Here is a 19,684-nt window from a genome sequence, read left to right on the forward strand (position 1 = left end):
GTGAGGGATCAGCGACATTTGTTGTTGTTATTGTTGTGTGCTGTCGAGTCAATTCCGACTCATAGTGACCCTATAAGACAGAGTAGAACTGCCCCATAGGGTTTCCAAGGACCGGCTGGTGAATTTGAACTGCCAGCCTTTTGGTTAGCAGCCTGAGCTTTTAACCACTTTAGCACCAGGGCTCCAATACACACCATCAACTGTTGTCCCTTTGGATCATGCCCCACAGGGTTAGGTGTTGATTCTCTTATAAATTAATTATTATGAGTCATTTATTTTGTGAAGCATTTTATATTTTACTTGTTGGAAGTAAACATTTCAAGTATATCACAGTTCATTTATAACCCTTTTTAGCATTCTTTTGATATAACATGACCTGAAAGTTGCATTTCTTGACCTCTGAGAAGATCACCAGCCAATTTACCAAACTCTCTTTTATTTGATTGATTCTCTTGGCTTTTCCAGGTACACGATATGCATAGCATCTTCAAATAATGATAGTTTTGTCTCCATGCACTATATAGGTAGGGACTATGTCCTTACCGAACCAAAACAACTCCACAGCTGATATACTAGACCCTACCCTGTCTGGCCAGGGCTGGATTAAGGCAAATGAGGGCCCTAAACACTGATAATCTGTGGTGCCCCCTCCTCTGCTTACTCACAGATTTGAAAGGGATATATAAATTATGAGTGTGTGTGTGTCTTAGCTTCTTTTTAAATTTGACTATAATATTAACGGAAACCCTCGTGGCACAGTGGTTAAGAGCTATGGCTGCTAACCAAAAGGTTGGCAGTTCAAAGCCAACAGGAGCTCCTTGGAAATTCTATGAGGCAGTTCTACTCCGTCCTATAGGGTCACTATGAGTTGCTATTGACTCGATAGCAGTGGGTTTTGATATAATGTTAGCGACTGAACCCAGAAGTAGCATAAGCCTTTTTAGCAGCAAGAGATGAACTAGATTATAAAATTTTTAGTGGATGTGAGATACTAAGATTTTTCCTATATACCACATTTTCTACAAAAAGAATATTCCACATATTCTACAACAAAGAAAATGAGTCAGTGAACTTAACTGGTTCAACAATCAATGTAAAATTCTGTTGCTCTCCCACAACAAAAAATTGGCTTTCACCAGTTTTGCTTTAAATAGCTCATACTTCAGTTTTGATGCTTGTTTTGTAATAAATGCCATAATTATAAGTGAACAAATGAAAAGATGTCATAAAAGAAAATTTAATCATCAGAAAACAAATATTACAACAGATTACTGTATTTTATTTTTAGATAAATCTTTATCTCTAGCATGTTATAATTAAAAACATTTCTTTCTATTCTGTGCTCTTACAATTTCTTCAATGCTTTCATCACAATTAAGCACCGAACAATAATTACCTCTATACATAATAAAGATAATGAATTGAGTCTTTCTTGAATCATTATTGTACGCTGAGGGTTTTTGAGGTCTCTTTAGGAACAAAAATGAACATCCTGTAGAAATAAATAGTATACTCTCAAGAGACCTTCCGAGATAAGGAGTTTCAGTTACACAGGAGGGGACCGTAGGAGACAGATGTCAACAAAGGTGTTGAAGCAGTAGGGGCCTCATAGCTTAAAGAGCCTTCCCTGTGGGTGCTCTCAAGATTCCGCGTGAACTTTATTTCTGGCCAGCACAGTCTCTCGCGCACTGGAGCTGGTATCCGTTTCATTTAGTGCCCTGCCCATTCCCTTCTATGTGGCACTCGCTTTTCCTTGTGTCCTGTCTGCTTGGCATTTATGGGTCTTTGCTTTGGACAACTGGTGCCCTTGTTTTGTTGATGTCCTAAGCGCGTGCTTACCTTGCTTATTGGGTAATCTGTCCCTGTGTCTGCCCCAGCTCACTTGTAAAACTCATCCCCCTCCAGCCTCAAATTTACTCTGTCCGTGTATGCATGCACCCATATTCCAGCCACACTACTGCTGATTTTTCCAAACAGCCCGTGCTCTTTCTGATTCTTCTGCATAGACAATTGGATTTGAAATAAAGTGACAGATCAAGAGGCACTTACAAAAGAAAAACACTTATGGCTGGGAGGTTGAATGACTACTGAGGATGAGAGAAAACAAGGCCTCAGGTGTAGACCAGGTCTGGGGTCCTAGGAGTGTGATGGTAGAGTGATGGAGACAAGATGAAGAGGGACAGTGGATCGGAAGAGATGATAGAGGACGTGCTCTTTCCTTCCTGCAAGTAAAGTTAATATTTTCTATTTCTCTCACAGATCTGGGCTACACAACAGTCTCAGAGTCTTTGGATGATACATTCATAGTATTTCCAGGCCACTGCCTGGGGATGGCTTTTTCCAACTTATATTACAACTTTGGATTCAGGAAATTTTGCAATGCCAAGAAGTTGAACAAGACAGATTGCATTCAAGCTGGTGAGTACTGTAAAAGGAATTTTTAATTACATTTTTTATTAAGATATAAGACACCTAACAACATTCACACTTTTAAATTGTACAACTCAGTGATTTTTAGTATATTCTCAAGGTTACACAATCATCATCACTATTCTAATTCCAGAACATTTTCATTACTCCAAAAAGAAACCCAGTACCCAGTAGCAGTCACTTCCCACTCCACTACCCCTGGCAATCATTATTCTACTTTCTGTCTCTATGTGTTTGCCTATTCTGGAGATTTCATATAAAGGAAATCATACAATGTGTGGTCTTATACAATTGTCTTCTCTCACTTAGCATAAAGTTTTCAAAGTTCATCCGTGCTATAGCATGTATAGTAGTACTTCATTCCTTTTTATGGCTGGGTAATATCCCATTGGATATAATTACCACATTTGTTTATCAGTTCACCTGTTGATGAGTGTTTGGGTTGTTTCCACTTTTTGGCTATTATGAATAATGCTGCTATGAACATTTGTGTACAAATTTTTGTGTAGATGTAGGTTTTCATTTATCTTGGGTATACACCAAGGAGTGGAATTTCTGGGTCATGTGGAAGGTTTTCTCCCTGGCTGCTTTCAACATTCTCTCTTTTTCTTAGTCTTTTCACAGTTTGATTATGTGTCTCTTTGAATTTCTCCTCCTTGGATTTCATTGAGCTTCTGGATGTATAGATTAATGTTTTTCTTCAAATTTGGGAAGTTTCAGTGATTATTTCTCCAAATATTCTTTGTTCCTTTTGCTTCTTCTTCTGGGACTCTGTGATGTGATGAATTGCTTTTATATGGGCTTTATCGTCATGGTTTTGTAACTCCCACCAAATGATTGGGGGGGGCGGCTATACAAATAAGGTCCTTGCGGCCCACCAAGGGGATTGGACAGCTTGCTAATACTGCAAATAAGGTGCATGACACCCTTATTGGGGTGTGACCATACAAATAAGGTGTATGGAACCCTAAGATGGGGATTGATCAGTATTGCCATCCCATCAGGCTTAAAATGAGCCATCCCAGAGACAGGAAAAGCGGACCTCACTACCACCAAGAAAGAAGAGCCAGAAGTAAAGCATGTCCTTTGAAGCTGGGGTCCCTGCACCGAGAACCTTCTAGACCCAGGAGACAGAGAAAGAGCTATAACACCAGAGACAGCATGAGACAGCAAGAAGCTGTGGCGGAGAAATGGCAGCAGCAGTACTAGGAGGCTGGCGTGAGACGATCCAGTGGGCTTCCTGGCCTACAGAGCAAGATGTTTACTGTAGGCTTGCCACCCACAGAGTGAGAGAGTTGAGTGCCTTCAGACAGGAGGCTTGCTGGCAGAGTGGCATACCCCTGGGTACTTGGCAAAGCTGGGCTCAATAACCCACAGAGTGAGAGAGAGCTGAGCACCACCTAGGAGCTCCTTAGTTTTTTGAAAGTATTTTAAATTATTGATTTAAAGTCTCTGTTTAGGAAGTTCAGCATCTGGACTTCCTCAGGGACGGTTACTATTGATTACTTTTTTCCTGTGCATAGGCAATACCCTCTTGTTTCTTCACAGGTCTCATAATTTTTTGTTGAAAACTGGACATTTTAAATAACAAAGTAGCAGCTTTGGAAGATTGTCCCCACTCCTCAGGATTTGTTGTTGTTGCTGTTTGTTTTAGTTATTGTTGTTCATTTGGTGAATTAATGAATTATAGAATTATAATTATAGAATTTTTCTGAATTAATTCTATAATGTCTGTCTTATTTGTCATGTGTGACCCCTAAAGTCTCTTCAGTTAACTTAGTGGTCAGTCAATGAACAGACAGAGATTTCCTCTAAAATCTGCAACTAATAAGTCTCCCAGTCTTTGCCTTGGGGTTCTGTGTGTATATTGGGGCATGCCTTCAACACTTAGCCAGGCAGTTGACAGTTCTGCCTTAGTGTTCATTTTCTACTTGGGCAGAGCCTCAGGTCAACTGGGGGTGGGAGCTTAGGGACTTCTCAGGTCTTTCCTGAGCATGTGCACAGCATTACATACACACCTGGTCTTACAGATTTTCAAGAATATGTTGGAGCTTTTCAAACCTCTAGAATGTCTTATTCCCTAGTTTTTTATTTAAGCTTTTTGGTTAGTCTATTGTTTGCCCCAACTGTTATCCACCACATCAGGCAGCTGCAAAGTTAATCAATTGCCTATAATCGTTTTTGGCAACTACCCCCAGGGGAAGAGGTTTTTCTGCAAGTGGGCAAGTTCTGAATCAGATCAAATACAGATTGCCTTACAAGTGGGGTCTTCCAGGGAACCACGAGATGGGTCAAATCATGACAGTTTTCTGTGAGTGAGGCTTTCAAAGAGCTCCAGCTAACTCTGCATCCTCTGGTGACTACCAGCCTACTGGCTTTTCCTATGACTATGGCTGTTATATTTAAAGCTAGCAAGTGGAAGATGGGACTAGGGCTTGTTAAAATGCCACAAAGCTCATTGTTCTTACTGAGATTCAGCTGCTTTTCTTGAATAAATGCTCCCCAGATTGCCACGAGTAATCTCCACTTGTAGAAATTAAGCCTGAAGAAGTAGTTGTACCAATATGCAAAATTACGTATAGAAGAATGTTTATTTTCACATTGTTTTATAAAAGTAAAAACGTAGAAATAACTTAAATCCCCATTGAAAAGAGACTGGCTAACAAATTAGAGGGCATAGATAGAATATAAAATGGTGAAACCATCAAAAAGAATTATTTTTATCTGTATGTTCTGATACGATCACTGTCCATCATATATTATCAAATGAAACAAGTAAGATGGAGAAAATATGCCAGTATCATTCCATTTTTCTTTTAAAAGTTTATATCTAGAAAATATACACAAAGGTTGTACACAAAACTGTAAGAATGGATTTGGGGAATGGGGATGCTCCTTTACTTTGTACCTCATACATGTCTCTTTTTTCCAAGGACTGTGTGTTTATTGTATCATTTTTTATGTATGCAATTTAAATGAAAAATAATTTAAATCAGATTCAAAAAGGACAAAAGAGGCTCCTAGGTGTTTTTCACTTGAGTGGTCAGTTGAGGTTGCAGGGTGATTAATGATGGATGGAAGGACCAAACATATAAATACTTTGTATTTCAAATAACACTCATATTATGGACAGTGTTTTAGGCTGGCTCTCTAGAGGAGCAAAACCAGTGAAGCATATATATAAATATAGAGAAAGATTTATTTCAAGGAAATGGCTCACACAATTGTGGAGGCTGGCAAGATCCCAAATTTGTGGGTCAGGCGGCAGGCCGAAGGCTTCTCCTAACTAATGAGGTTGCAGGTACTGACAAACCCAAAATCTGCAGATCAGGTGACAGGCTGCTGGCTCACAGGGTTACACGACCTGGCAAACCCAAAATCAGTGGTCAAGTGTCAGGTTGAAAGCTTCTCATGTCCCAAGAACTGGAGGTCGCATGACGATGAAGTGAATGCAGGACTGAGAGCAAGCTTTGCCAGAACATCCATTTATGTATTAGATGGAGGACACACCCCCAAGGAAACTTCCTTCCAACTGATTGGCTGCTCACATCAGATCACAAAATGGAGGATGATTACATAGTGTCTGCCAAACCACTGAGAATCATAACCTAGCCAAGTTCACTCACAACATTAACCATCACAGACAGGGATATTCCATCAGAAATTATTTTTTCACTCCATTATTTTCATAAAACCTTTATTACAGAAGCAAAACAAAATATTATTCATATTTATCATCTGCTGGAATGTGGTAATAATAATGCTTCTTCAAAATGGTATTTGTTCTACTAGGAATTTGCTACTTTGTGTGAAAGGTAAGGAGAAGGTTGGAAAACTGCCCTGAGCTAGCTAACATCTGCTTGTTCCCCTTTAGCAGAGGGATATGTGGTCCAAGAGAACATTTATGCCTGGGAGTCCCTGGGGATGGGGAGATACGTGACAGCCCTGGCCATCTCAGGATCTGTGTACATCATCCTGCTTTTCCTCATTGAGACCAACACCCTGAGGAGGCTGAGAGCCAGGGTCTCTGGCTTTTTCAGGAAGCAAAATTTGGTGAGTGGGTCAGAGCATAACCCTGCCAAGGGAGAGGTCAAGATCCTCAAAGTGTCCTTTCTGTGATCTGTCCCGGCCCTGATTCCGAGCATCAGAGAAAGCCGGAGGCCATCTAGTCCAACCTCAGGGCAGAGAGGCAACAGGTCATGCCTGGGGCCCAGGGACTTGGCAGGAGAGGGAGAAAGAGTCTGGCAGAGTCCCCTGTGACCCTAGTCAGTGTGCCATCCCCCATCAGGCCCCGTGACCCCAGTCAGTGTGTTGGTCCTCCAGTAGGCCCTCGTGACATCAGTCAGTGTGCCAGTCTCCCATAAGGCCCGTGTGACCTCAGTTAGTGTGCCGGTCCTCCATTGGGCTCCTGGGACCTGAGTCAGTGTGCTGGTCCCCTGTCAGGCCCCTGCAACCTCAGTGTGCCATCCTCCTTCAGGCCCCTGTGACCCCAGTCAGTGTGCCAGTCCTCCATTAGGCCCCTGTGACCTCAGTCAGTGTGCTGGTCCCCCATCAGGCCCCTGTGACCCCAATCAGTGTGCCAGTCCTCCATTATACCCCTGTGACCTCAGTGTGCCAGTCCCCCGTAGGGCTTTGATGGCCTCTCAACAGCCAAGGAGCAAGACATTGGGTTGGGTGTTCTAGAACCAGCCACCTTTCTGCAACACCTCTTCCCCACAGGCATCCATAAGCCAGTTAGGAGAAAGGTTTGTTCTCTTAGCTCTTGGTTTGACTATATTCCAGAGGCCAGGGCCTCCCAAGGAAACTGTAGAAAACGGGCCCTTTTATACCTGGGCTACCCAAGCTTTCAGTCTTTTTGTTTCCCTAAAAAGCGGATGCCACGTGAAGTTTCCATGTCCCCTGTTTGGAGTTCAGCCTTGAATACAAGTAGTCGCTCTTGAGATAGTGGGGTTGTGTGTGGGAACTGAGGGTGGGTGGAGCAACTCAAGGCCTTCTCAGGGAGGATCCACTCGCCAGGGCTCCCTTCTGTCTCTACCGCCTATTCTCACACAAAAAGTTACATCTTCAACCCTTGTTGGGAATGCAGGAAGTGATTCACAGCCTGGCGTTAGTGCCAGAAGACCAAAATGTGACAGAGGAGAGGAAGGCAGTCCAGTCACACTTGGAAAATTTGCATGAGAAGAATCCAGTGGTTGTCAAGGAAATGTCAAAGGTAAAGTCAGACGTGGCTTTGAAAGGCAAAGCCATTTTTCTTCTGGGTCCTTCCCATAAGGAAGGGGACATCGGAGAAGTCACTGTGCCAATGGGAAGGCTCCTGGCTCTCCTGCATTCTGGAGTATTGGCAGATGCCCACAGACAGGTCTGCTAGGGACACTCCGAGTGGGACTCCTCTGCTTGTAAACGAATCACACGAGTTCATTTGAGAACTCTGAAACAGAAGGTAGCCCTCCTTTGTCTCCTTTGTGGTCCCATCAGACAGGAGGGTCTGAGAAAGGGAGTGAGGGGGACCAGAGCCACGAACCCCAAGAAGCAAGGAAGGCTGGCAGGTTGGATGTGCTGAGCTGACTCTCTCCTGGATCTAAAAGAAAATCTGTGGAAGAGCCACAACCGGGGAAGGGATCAGAAAGCTCCCACAAAACCTCTTCAGTCTCGCCGAGAACCCAGGGAGGACTTTACTGAGAGACCGTTAAGACAGGAAAGATCTTTGTGACATTTCCCCAAGCTTATTAATCCTATTCTCTGCTTCCCCTATAGTTATTGGTGGTTAAAAAAAAAAAAAAAAGACAGGCTACATCAAAGGGACTTTGCTTACTTCAGGGACAGGAGGGGAGAGGCTCCTCTCAGAGAGCTGAGTCCTGAATATGTAGGGGCGAGGGAGGAGAGAATGCCTGGCTAAACCCTGCTGCCATCACAGCTGGGAGGAGGCAGGCCCAGGCCGGGTAGGTGGGAGGCCCAGGGCAGGGTGCATAGATCCCAGCGTCACTGCTGGGCACCTGCCCTGGGCCACCTCACGGTGTGTCTGGTGCTGTGCTGAACTTCAGGTATACTTCACGGAGATGCCCCTGCTAGCCGTGGACAAGGTTTCCTTCACTGTGCAAGTAGCGGAATGCTTTGGCCTTCTCGGCATCAATGGAGCCGGGAAAACGTCCATTTTCAAGATGCTGACCGGAGAGGAGCTCATCACCTCTGGGGACGCCTTTATCCAGGGCTTCAGCATCAACTCTGACCTCAGGAAGGTGGGTGCCGCTGGAGGCTGGAAGAAGGGGGCACCAGGACACACAGGGGTGTTACATAGGATGCTGGAGAGGAAACTAGAATGGGACTTACCTTCTTAAATTCCATGTGTAAGTTTAAGCTGTGACTCCCAAACCCATAGCTCCATCCTAGACCCCTTTCCTTCCCTCCAGCCCCACCCCTGGCTGCTCACCCCACAAGGCGTCCTGGATGTCCCCCAGGCCCTGCAACCCAGTGCCCATGAGAGCCACCAGCTGCCCCACACACCCCAATCTCCCATCCTGTGCATCTCCCCACACTGTCCAAGTCAGCAGTCTCAGCCCAGAGACCCTTAAATCTGGTCTCCCCACCCCACCTCACTGCACTCACCCAGCCAAGCCTGTTCCTTGTTTCAGTCCTGTGAGCCTGGACTTGGCTGCAGCACCTCCTAATGCTGGCCTTGCCCTCCTTCCAACCCTTTCCTTCCTGGGGTCACTTCTCTGCTGTCCCCTCTCTGCTGGTTCCACTTTCTCAGATGCCTGGCGTAGATGTTGTCCTTTACCCGGCCCATTGGATCTTGGTGCTTCTCAGGTCTGCCCTCTTTCCTTGTCACTCTACCTACTGTCCCTGACTGCACTCCCGTCATCTTCTGTTTGCTGATGTCTCCCAAGTAGCTAGATCCCCAGCCAGCCTCTGTCCTGTGCTTCAGACCTGCACGGGCTTGCCTTCTAGGCAGCTCTCCTCCAGCATCTCACAAATGTTCCAAACCCAAGTTGGCTAAAACCGAACTTCTTATCTACCTCTCAAACGTGGCCTCCTTAGAGTCTCTTTCTCAGTTATTGGTACCAATTTAATTAAGCACTTGTTGAATACCCAAACCCACAGGCGTTCAGTCCATTCTGATTCATTGCGACCCCATAGGGTTTCCAAGGCTGTAAATCCGTTGGGAAGCAGACTGCCACATCTTTCTCCTGCAGAGCAGCTGGCAGGTTTGAACCACCAACCTTTTGGTTAGCAGTTGAGCACTTTATCAGTGTGCCACCAAGGCTTCTTACTTTTTGAATACCTAGTGTGTACTAACAACTGTGCTAGGCCCGGGGATCCCAAGAAATGATTCTGGCTTGCCAGGGGCTCCTCCTCACATGGATAGGCCGCCTGCCATGGTGCAGCAAGGGAGTGTGATAACAGAGGGGGTGAGAGGAACAGAGGCTCCAGAAGAAGGCAGAGAGGACACCCAGCTACAGGCACTCAGTCAGAGCTCTGCTCCTCATAGCAGGAACATGCATGCATTATGGTATTGCTGAGAAGTTTATAAAACCTGCTTGTACATCATTCAGAGAGAAACCAGAAGACAGTACCAACAGAATTCCCTTATCAAGGAAACCATGTTGATGGCTGGCGTTGCCGGCCTACTCTGTGGAAAGGTAGCCTCTCAGCTATGCCTGCCAGCAACTGTACCCCTGGCATAGTGGCCCAGAGACTGTCTCTCTGCCATCGCAAATCCACAGTTCGTGGGCTGCAATTTAACTGGAACGGGCACATGGGGGCACTCCTGTGTGCCTCCAAGAAGGGACATGACCCCAGAAGTAAATGAGACTGCTCCTCAAGGTCAATCCACTGTGTCTTGTTTAAATGTCACTGCTGGTGAAGCCCTCTGATCATGATCCAATGCCTAGTGAAACTGTGAAGACGGTGAATATGATCAGATCAGACCTAGAGTGTAGGTCTGCTTAGGTTGTACAAAGACAAGCTCTGCTGCTCCACGATGGAAGTGGCCCCGGCTTCCCAGGGCAGCTGCACTTAGGAGAGTTCTAGAAACAAGGCATCAAGTATTACCACTGCACTCCCTGCACTGATAATGCTGGAAAAAGACCATTTTTATCTTTTTCAGTGGTTTGTTCAAGTATTTCAGAGATCGAATCAGTATCTCAAGTAGCCTGAACCAAGCAGTTGAGGGCCAAAATAACACAAATGTTTAATGTAGATAAGAGGTCAGATTAGATTAGATCACTGAAAGGATAGCTGTTCTCATTCATGATTATATTCTTTATTTGTTGAAGAAAATGTCAATGATACATTTTCAGGCCCACATCCTAGTGCTGCACAGAATGTGAAGATGCATTTTCCAGAAGTTGAATACAACAAACACTACTTTAAGACATTATCTGCCACTGTCTCATAAGTCAAAAAGTCCTGCCCTCTAACTGATATCTAAGGAGCCCTGCTGGCTCAACGATTAAGCTCTCAGCTGCTAACCGGAAGGTTGGCAGTTCAAACCCACCAGTGGCTCCATGGGAGAAAGGCCTGGTGATCTGCTCCCATAAAGATTACAGCCTAGAAAACCCCATGGGGCAGTTCTACTTTGTCACATGGCATCACTATGAGTTAGAAACTGACTCTGTGGCACTCAACATCAACAACAGCTGATATTTAGTCTGATAGAACCAGAGAATACTTGCTATCACTCCTGGCAATTTATTATTATAAATTGTTGTTGTGGTTGTTGGGTGCCGTCAAGTCCGTTCCAACTCATAAATGACCCTATGTACAACAGAACGAAACACTGTCCGGTCCTGCAATATCCTCACAATCATTGTTATACTTGAGCCCACTGTTGCAACCACTGTGTCAATCCATCTCTTTGAGCGTCTTCCTTTTTTTCTCTGACCCTCAACTTTACCAAGCATGATGTCCTTTTCTGGGGAGTGGTCCCACCTGATAACATGTCCAAAGTACATGAGATGAAGTCTCACCATCCTCGCTTCTAAGGAGCATTCTGGCTGTACTTCTTCCAAGACAGATTTGTTCATTTTTCTGGCAGTCCATGGAACATTCAATATTCTTCACCAATGCTATAATTCAAAGGCATCAATTCTTCTTGGATCTTCCTTATTCATTATCCAGCTTTCACATGTATATGAGGCAACTGAAAATACCATGGCTTGGGTCAGGTGCACCTTAGTCCTCAAAGTGACATCTTTGCTTTTTAATACTTGAAAGAGATCCTTTGCAGCAGATTTGCCCAATCCAATACATCGTTTGATTTCTTGACTGCTGCCTCCATGGGTGTTGTGGACCTAAGTAAAATGAAATCCTTGACAACTTCAATCTTTTCTCCATTTATCATGATATTGCTTATTGGTCCAGTTGTGGGTATTTCTGTTTTCTTTATGTTGCAGTGCAATCCATACTGAAGGCTGTAGTCTTTGATCTTCATCAGTGAGTGCTTCAAACCCTCTTCACTTTCAGCAAGTAAGGTTGTGTCATCTGCATATTGCAGGTTGTTAGTGAGTCTTCCTCCAGTCCTGAGGCCACATTCTTCTTCATATAGTCCAGTTTCTTAGAATATTTGTTCAGCATAGAGATTGAATAAGTATGGTGAAAGGATACAATCCTGACTCACACCTTTCCTGACTTTAAATCACACAGTAGCGCCTTGTTCTGTTTGAATGACTAACTCTTGGTGTATGTACAGGTTCCTCATGAACACAAGTGTTCTAGAATTCCCATTTTTCACAAGGTTATCAGTAATTTGTTATGATCTACACAGTCAAATGCCTTTGCATAGTCAATGAAACATAGGTAAATATCTTTCTGGTATTCTCTGCTTGCAGGCAAGGTCCATCTGATGTCAGCAATGATATCCCTAGTTCCACATCCTCTTCTGTATCCAGCTTGAGCTTCTGTCAGCTCTCTTTTGATGTACTGCTGCAACTGCTTTTGAATGGTCTCAGCAAAATTTTACTTGCATGTGATATTAATGATATTGTTCAATAATTTCCTCATTCTGTTGGATCACCTTTCTTTGGAATGTGCACAAATAGGGATCTCTTCCACTCAGTTGGCCAGGAAGTTGTCTTCCAAATTTCTTGACATAGATGAGTGAGCACCTCCAGTGCTGCACCCATTTGTTGAAACATCTCAATTAGTATTCCATCAATTCCTGGATCCTTGTTTTTCACTGTTCCCATCAGTGCAGCTTGGGCTTCTTCCTTCAGTACCATTGGTTCTTGATCGTATGCTACCTCCTGGAAAGGTTGAAAGTCAACCGATTCTTTTTGGTACAGTGACTTTGTGTATTCCTTCCACCTTCTTTTGATGCTTCCTGCATTGTTCAATATTTTCCCTGTAGAATCCCCCAGTATTACAACTCGAGGCTTGAATTTTTTCTTCAGTCCTTTCAGCTTGAGAAATGCTGAGCATGTTTGTCCCTTTTGGTTTTGTAACTCCAGATCTTTACACATTTCATTATACTCAACTATATCTTCTCGAGCTGCCCTTTGAAATCTTCTGTTCAGCTCTTTTACTTCATCATTTCTTCCTTTTGCTTTAGCTACTCAATGTTCAAGAGCAAGTTTCAGAGTCTCTTCTGACATGCGTTTTGGTCTTTTCTTTCTTCCCTGTCTTTTTAGTGACCTTTCATTATGTCCTTGATGTCATCCCACAACTCGTCTAGTCTTTGGCCATTGGTGTTCAATGCATCAAATCTGTTCTCAAGACGGTCTCTAAATTCAGGTGGGATATACTCAAGGTCATATTTTGGCTCTCATGAACTTGCTCTAATTTTCTTCAGTTTCAACTTGAACTTACATATGAGCCATTGATGGTCTGTTCCACAGTCAGCCCCTGTTCTTGTTCTAACTGATGATATTGAGCTTCTCCATCCTCTGTTTCCACAGATGAGGTCGATTTGATTCCTGTGTATTCCATCTGTCGAGGTCCACGTGTATAATCTCTGTTCATGTTGTTGAAAAAATGTATTTGCAATGAGGAAGTCGTTGTTCTTGCAAAATTCTATCATGTGATCTCTGGCATCATTTCTATCACCAAGGCCATATTTTCCAACTACTGATCCTTCTTTGGAAACCCTGGTGGCGTAGTGATTAAGTGCTATGGCTGCTAACCAAAAGGTCAGCAGTTCAAATCCACCAGGTGCTCCTTGGAAACTCTATGGGACTGTTCTACTCTGCCCCATAGGGTCGCTATGAGTCAGAATTGACTTGACAGCAGCGGGTTTGGTTTGGATCCTTCCTTGTTTCCAGCTTTTGAATTCCAATCACTGGTAATTATCAATGCATCTTGATTGCCTGTTTGATCAATATCAGACTGCAGAAGTTGGTAAAATCTTCAATTTCCTCATCTTTGGCATTAGTGGTTGGTGCGTAAATTTGAATAATAATGGTATTAACTGGTCTTCCTTGTAGGCGTATGGATATTATTTTATCACTGACAGCATCGTACTTCAGGATACATCTTGCACTGTTCTTTTTGATGATGAATGTGATGCCATTCTTCTTTGTCATTCCTGGCATAGCAGACCATATGATTGTCTGATTCAAAATGGCCAATACCAGTCTATTTCAGCTCACTAATGCCTAAGGTATCGATCTTTATGCATTACATTTCATTTCTGACCATTTCCAATTTCTCTAGATTCATACCTCATGCATTCCACGTTCCAATTATTAATAGATTTTGTAGCTGTTCTCATTTGAGTTGTGCCACATCTGCAAATGAAGGTCCTAAAAGCTTCATTAAGGTCAACTCCACTTTGAGGAAGCAGCTCTTCCCCAGTCATCTTTTGAGTGCCTTCCAACTTGGGGGACTCATCTTTCGGCACTATATCAGACAATGTTCCACTGCTATTCATAAGGTTTTCACTCGTCAATTTTTTTGGAAGTAGACCACCAGGTCCTTCTTCCTAGTCTGTCTTAGTCTGGAAGCTCCACTGAAACTGTCCAACATGAGTGACCCTGCTAGTATTTGAAATATGGTGGCAGAGCTTCCAGCATCACAGCAACACCTAAGCCACCACAGTATGACAAACTGACAGACTCGTATTCTAATTTATTGGAAATCAAAGGACCCATCTGCCTGCACTCGAGCCAGATGTGACAATGATAATGGCTAACTTCCACTGCTGTTTACTCTTTTATATACAAACTTGTCTGATACAACAGCTAGGTGAGGCAAGTGCTATACCAGTCAACACCACTGTGTCTTAGATGAGGAAATGGAGGTGCAGAGAGGCCTCGAAACCTGGCTGAGATGTTGATGCTGTTTGAACCTACACAGCCTAAATCCAGAACCCATGCTCTGAAGTACACTCTCAATAGCACTACGGCAGCGGCTGCCTTTTGGTACACACAACTTAGTTGAACCATTCTCGGCATTATCACCCTCTCCTGGCTGGGAAACATTTATTGTTAATTTTGACATTTTTTATTATTTAAAACAATTATGGGCAAGGCTTCTGGTAATGAAGGACTAGGTAATCCCGAAGGTGATCAATTCAACATAGGGCAGCTGAGATGCTGAGCATTGCTCTTGATATTGAAGTCCTGGTATTGGAGTTGCAGGCTCACCAGGGGCAGGTGGTATCTGCTGAAGGCAGAATTCCTTTGAGCTGGAGACCTTGAGTGGCTGCAACCCAGGTACAGGAGTGAGCCGTAAGTAGACAAGCTCCTACAAAGATTGCAGCTCAGCTTGGAATCCTGGCAGGTACTAAAATTGACTTGATGTGGCCCTAAACTTCTAGTGCTCCAAGGTGTCTGGGAGCAGCAAATGTCAATCTTTTCTAGAAGATGATAGGAGGCATCCTAGGCCTCCAGTGATTCCTACAAACAATTTTGCAAATGCTGTGCTTGATACACAATAAAAAATGACCAGGTACAGGTGGATAAAAGACAACACCCTGAAATGATTTAGAATGGAGTGTGAAGAGTTACAAGGGCAGAAGATATAAAAGATGGCCCCGGTGACTCCCCATCTGGTATTTGTACCCTTGGATGGTCCCTTCCCACATCAAACCAGGGGTGATCTGTGTGACCCACAAAATGTGGCAGAAGGGATGGTATATAACTTTCAAGATTAGTTTATAAAAGACACTGTGGTTTCTCCCTGGGGCATGCTCCCTTCTGTGCCCACCCCAGGCAGCTGAGCCTGGGCTGTCCATCTGCTTGTGTGGGGAGGGGAAGGGGAAGGAGGGGGAAAACATTGGTTATTTTTTCAAAAATAGGATCCATCTACTTTAGGGGCATGCTTGGACTTGGGCACAAACCAGGGTGGTTTGCTGCAAGTTTATAGTGGTAGAAACTTGGAAATAAGCATGCATAAATTTTTGAAATGGCTAAGTAGAATGTGGACCTGAATGATGTAGCAGTGAGGTGGAACGGGGTAGGTCTGTACTTGCTGAACAAGAAGAGCTTCAAGACGTGTGGAGTTCAAAAAGCAAATTGCAGAATGACAGATGTGGGATGAGACTGTTGGACAAAGCCACACAAAAATGGCCCTGCATGGGAAGCACTCATCCACTTGGGGCCTGCGTTCAGCAAAGGTCAGCGAGCGCATGCCTGGGCCTGCAACCAGCAGAGGCACCAACAGCCTTTGTTCGAATATTTTACAAAGAAAACCTATCCATATATCACATGTCTCAAAAATACATTTGCCCAAACCCAACCCATCACGTGTCTCAAAAATACGTTTAGAGGGAAAAAATAAAGCAAGGCTTCTATGGACGGCAGGGGAGAGGGGCCAGGAACACGGCTTGACGCCAGGTGGGCAGAAGGAGGAGAGCTGAGCAGCTGCCACTTCCTCCCCGATTCCAGAACTGGCTTCTCTCACCACAGAAGGCCCGTGTGCTAGTTCCAGCCCCAGTGCCGGTACAGAGAGACGCAGCCTCCCAGTAGCCACGGTCCTCCACAGGGCTGTGTACCAGGGCTGCCTCCACCGCCAGCCTACCCTGTCACCTAAATTTAGTAAGATCCGGGCCATGGGGCCCAGCCCTCAGCCCTGCAGCACATATCTGTTGTCCATCATGAGGCGCAGGGCAGAGGCAGGGCCTGGACTGGCCACATTGGAGGCTCCATGAACCTGATTCCCAGGAGCAGCCTTTCTCTCTGACCAGCTTCCTGCCTGGCTGTCTGACCCTCAGGTGTGGCAGTACATCGGCTACTGCCCACAGCTTGATGCCCTGCTGGACCATATGACAGTACAAGAGACGCTGGTCATGTACGCCCGGCTCCGGGGCATCCCTGAGTGCTACATCAGGGCCTGCGTGGACCACATGCTGGATGAGTTACTCATGTACAAGTCTGCAAACAAGCTGGTACATACCTACAGGTGAGGCTTGGGCTGCCCTCAGTCACAGGTTAGCTCCCGTTCCTGCCAGAGCAAGGTCTGAAGGGGAGCTACCTGGTCCATGCCACCCTTTTCCCTGTGAAGGGTGGGCCGGTGGTCGGGGCTGCCCCACACACTGCCTCCTCTTGGCCCTGGGCTGCAGATATGGCCTCAGTTTACCTGGCTGAACACAGGCAGACAGCATCACAGACAGTTGGAGACTGCCCTTGCATCTTTCCTCCCATGAGGATGTCCTGTTTGGGGTACATCTGTCTTCTAGGCCCACATCCCCCATCCTTTTGTCTGGGGCATCTGTGCTACTGATGTTTTGCTAAGGAAAATCCCTCAGATTCACAAAGGAAGCTGTGTGCAGCACCCCCTGGGGGTACGTGTGCAGCGGTACTGGGCAGTCCAGAGAGGCCAGCCCTGAGGAAGGGTCGGGTCCAGGCTTCAGGCTCAGCTGAGACTTCCCACCACCCCATTCTAGGCACTACACTCCTCTGTTGGCTTTGATTTCAAGCCGGTTGTCGTCTTTCTCGTTCAACTTCACAGGGTCTTTTGAAGATTGAATGAGTTAACATTCGCAGACCTTGCATATAGTGAATGCTACTGAAGTGTATGTGTTTTACAAGGTTAGCTAAAATGGCCCTCTACCCTTACCCTCAGATGGAGAAGCTCTATCCCAAACATCCAGTAACCAGGTGCCATCAAGTCAATGCTGATGCGTGGCAACCCCGTGTATGTCTGAGTAGAATTGTGCTCCAAAGGGATTTCAGTGGCTGATTTTTCAGAAGTAGATCTCCAGGCACCTCTGGGGAGATTGGCAACCTTGTGGTTAGCAGCCAAGTGTTAACCGTTTGCGCCACCAGGGACCCCTTGAACATCCACAGAGACCCTCATAGATGACTCATGGACCATGTACTCACCCTAGACTCACTGTGTCCGGGGAACGGTTTGTGCCCCGACTGGAGAACCCAAGTCACAGTACAGCCCTCAGTGGGGGCACTAGGCCATGTTATTGAAAGCCCCCAGGTACTTCCTGAACAGAGGTGCCCCTGTAGCCAGAAGTGGGCCCAATGGACAAGCAAGTTCACTGATAGAGACTGACTGACGAGCCTTCACCCTGACCTTCTACTCGCATGGCTGTAGTGGTGGTAACAAGAGGAAGCTGAATGCCATCGCCGCCCTGATCGGAGACCCTGCAGTCATCTTCCTGGATGAGCCATCCAGTGGCATGGACCCCATGGCCCGGCGTCTGCTCTGGGACACGGTGGTGCGGGCCCGTGAGTCTGGCAAGGCCATCATCTTCACCTCCCACAGGTACAGCCTGGTCTCTCGGGGCCAGTGGGAGGGGTAGGCTCTGCCTCCTGGGACACTCTGAGCATGGGAATCAGGAACAGCCTGATCTGGGCACCAGCACCTCCTGTCTGTGGAGCATCTCTCCCCACATCGTCGTCATCATGCACCTGCCAGTCTCAGGCCAGCCCACCTGCCTCTCTCTCAGCATGGAGGAGTGCGAGGCCCTGTGCACCCGGCTGGCCATCATGGTGCAGGGCCAGTTCAAGTGCCTGGGGAGCCCACAGCACCTCAAGAGCAAGTTTGGCAGCGGCTACTCCCTGCGGGCCAAGGTCCAGGTCGACGCGCAGAAGGTGGTACTGGAGGAGTTCAAGGCCTTTATGCACCTGACCTTCCCAGGTGCATGTGGCCAGCGGCCCACGGGGCCTCTCCCCACTGCCCGCAGAGGGGTCTGGGCCTCACCCCTGCCAAGTCCCATATCCCAGACTCTGGCGCTCACAGAGACTCTGTCTCTCCCTGTGCAGGCAGCATCCTGGAGGATGAGCACCAGGGGATGGTCCACTACCACCTGCCCAGCCACGGCCTCAGCTGGGCAAAGGTGAGTGGGCACCTGAGTGAGTGTACCTGCAGTGTCACCCATTTCCTGGGGTGCCTCAGTCCACCTCTTTCAGGTGGAAATCTCATTCAGCACTGCTGCAATTCCTCCTCTGACGTCTTCGTGGCACCATTCAAGTGGATCTCATAAAATATAAGGTGTTTGAGCTGGAAGGGACCTCAGAGATCAGCTCCTCTGCCCGCTCCATTCACTGAGGGGACCCTGCCAGCACACCATCCCAAACCAAAAATCAAACCCGTTGCTGTCAAATCTGTTATGACTCATAGCAAACCTATAGGACAGAACAGAACTGCCCCAAGGTTGTAATCTTTATGAGAAAAAGCCCTAGTGGCACAGTGGTTAAGAGCTCAGCTGCTAACTGAAAGGTCAGTGGTTTGATCCATAAAGATTTACAGCTTTGGAAACCATGTGGGGCAGTTGTACTCTGACCTATAGGGTCGCTATGAGTTGGAATCAACTCAGCGTCATTGGGTTTTTAATCTTTATGGGAGCAGATCGCCATATCTTTCTCCCATGGAGTGGCTCTTGGATTCGAACAACCAACCTTTTGGTTAGCAGCTGAGCTCTTAATGACTGTGCCACCAAGATCCCTTCCCTGAGGGACAGACAGCTGAAATCTGTAGGAAGACTTCTTGCGAGGGGCTGCAGGGGCAACTGAGAGAGGGCCTGGCCCTTCGGTGGCCTTGTCACCCCCCCAAGGACGAGCCCATCATCCTGTCATCCCCTCTGGCTTTGTCTGAAACAGCCTCCTCCCTCCTCCAGGTTTTCGGGACTCTGGAGCAAGCGAAGGAGATTTATGCGCTGGATGACTACGCGGTCAGCCAGGTTTCCCTGGAGGACATCTTCCTGAGCTTTGCCAGCCCTGCACCCCCCAGCCAGGGGGCAGATGTGTGAGGCTGAGGGTGGGGAGGTGGGCTGCTGTAATAAAGACTGCCATGACCAGTCAGCCAGGTGACAGCCTGCTGCTGCTCCCACCAGTCCACCGTGCATGGGGTCCCAGTGGGACCAAGT

At 46.2% G+C, this 19,684-nt stretch overlaps 1 protein-coding gene across 1 annotated transcript in view; it reads left to right on the forward strand.

Moving 5' to 3' along the window:
• The window catches only part of LOC126087063 (ATP-binding cassette sub-family A member 17-like), a 99,686-nt gene extending 80,082 nt beyond the window's left edge, over window positions 1-19,604 (forward strand). The window contains exons 22-30 of the mRNA XM_049904040.1: window positions 2,260-2,418; window positions 6,305-6,487; window positions 7,521-7,642; window positions 8,472-8,666; window positions 16,577-16,764; window positions 17,911-18,081; window positions 18,266-18,456; window positions 18,582-18,655; window positions 19,436-19,604. Of these exons, the coding sequence (XP_049759997.1) occupies window positions 2,260-2,418; window positions 6,305-6,487; window positions 7,521-7,642; window positions 8,472-8,666; window positions 16,577-16,764; window positions 17,911-18,081; window positions 18,266-18,456; window positions 18,582-18,655; window positions 19,436-19,567 (1,415 nt within the window). The 3' untranslated portion in view covers window positions 19,568-19,604. The remainder of the gene's footprint in view (window positions 1-2,259; window positions 2,419-6,304; window positions 6,488-7,520; window positions 7,643-8,471; window positions 8,667-16,576; window positions 16,765-17,910; window positions 18,082-18,265; window positions 18,457-18,581; window positions 18,656-19,435) is intronic.
• Window positions 19,605-19,684: the final 80 nt, after the last annotated feature.

This window comes from Elephas maximus, chromosome 12 (genome assembly GCF_024166365.1).
Source record: "Elephas maximus indicus isolate mEleMax1 chromosome 12, mEleMax1 primary haplotype, whole genome shotgun sequence".
NCBI classification, from domain to species: domain Eukaryota; kingdom Metazoa; phylum Chordata; class Mammalia; order Proboscidea; family Elephantidae; genus Elephas; species Elephas maximus.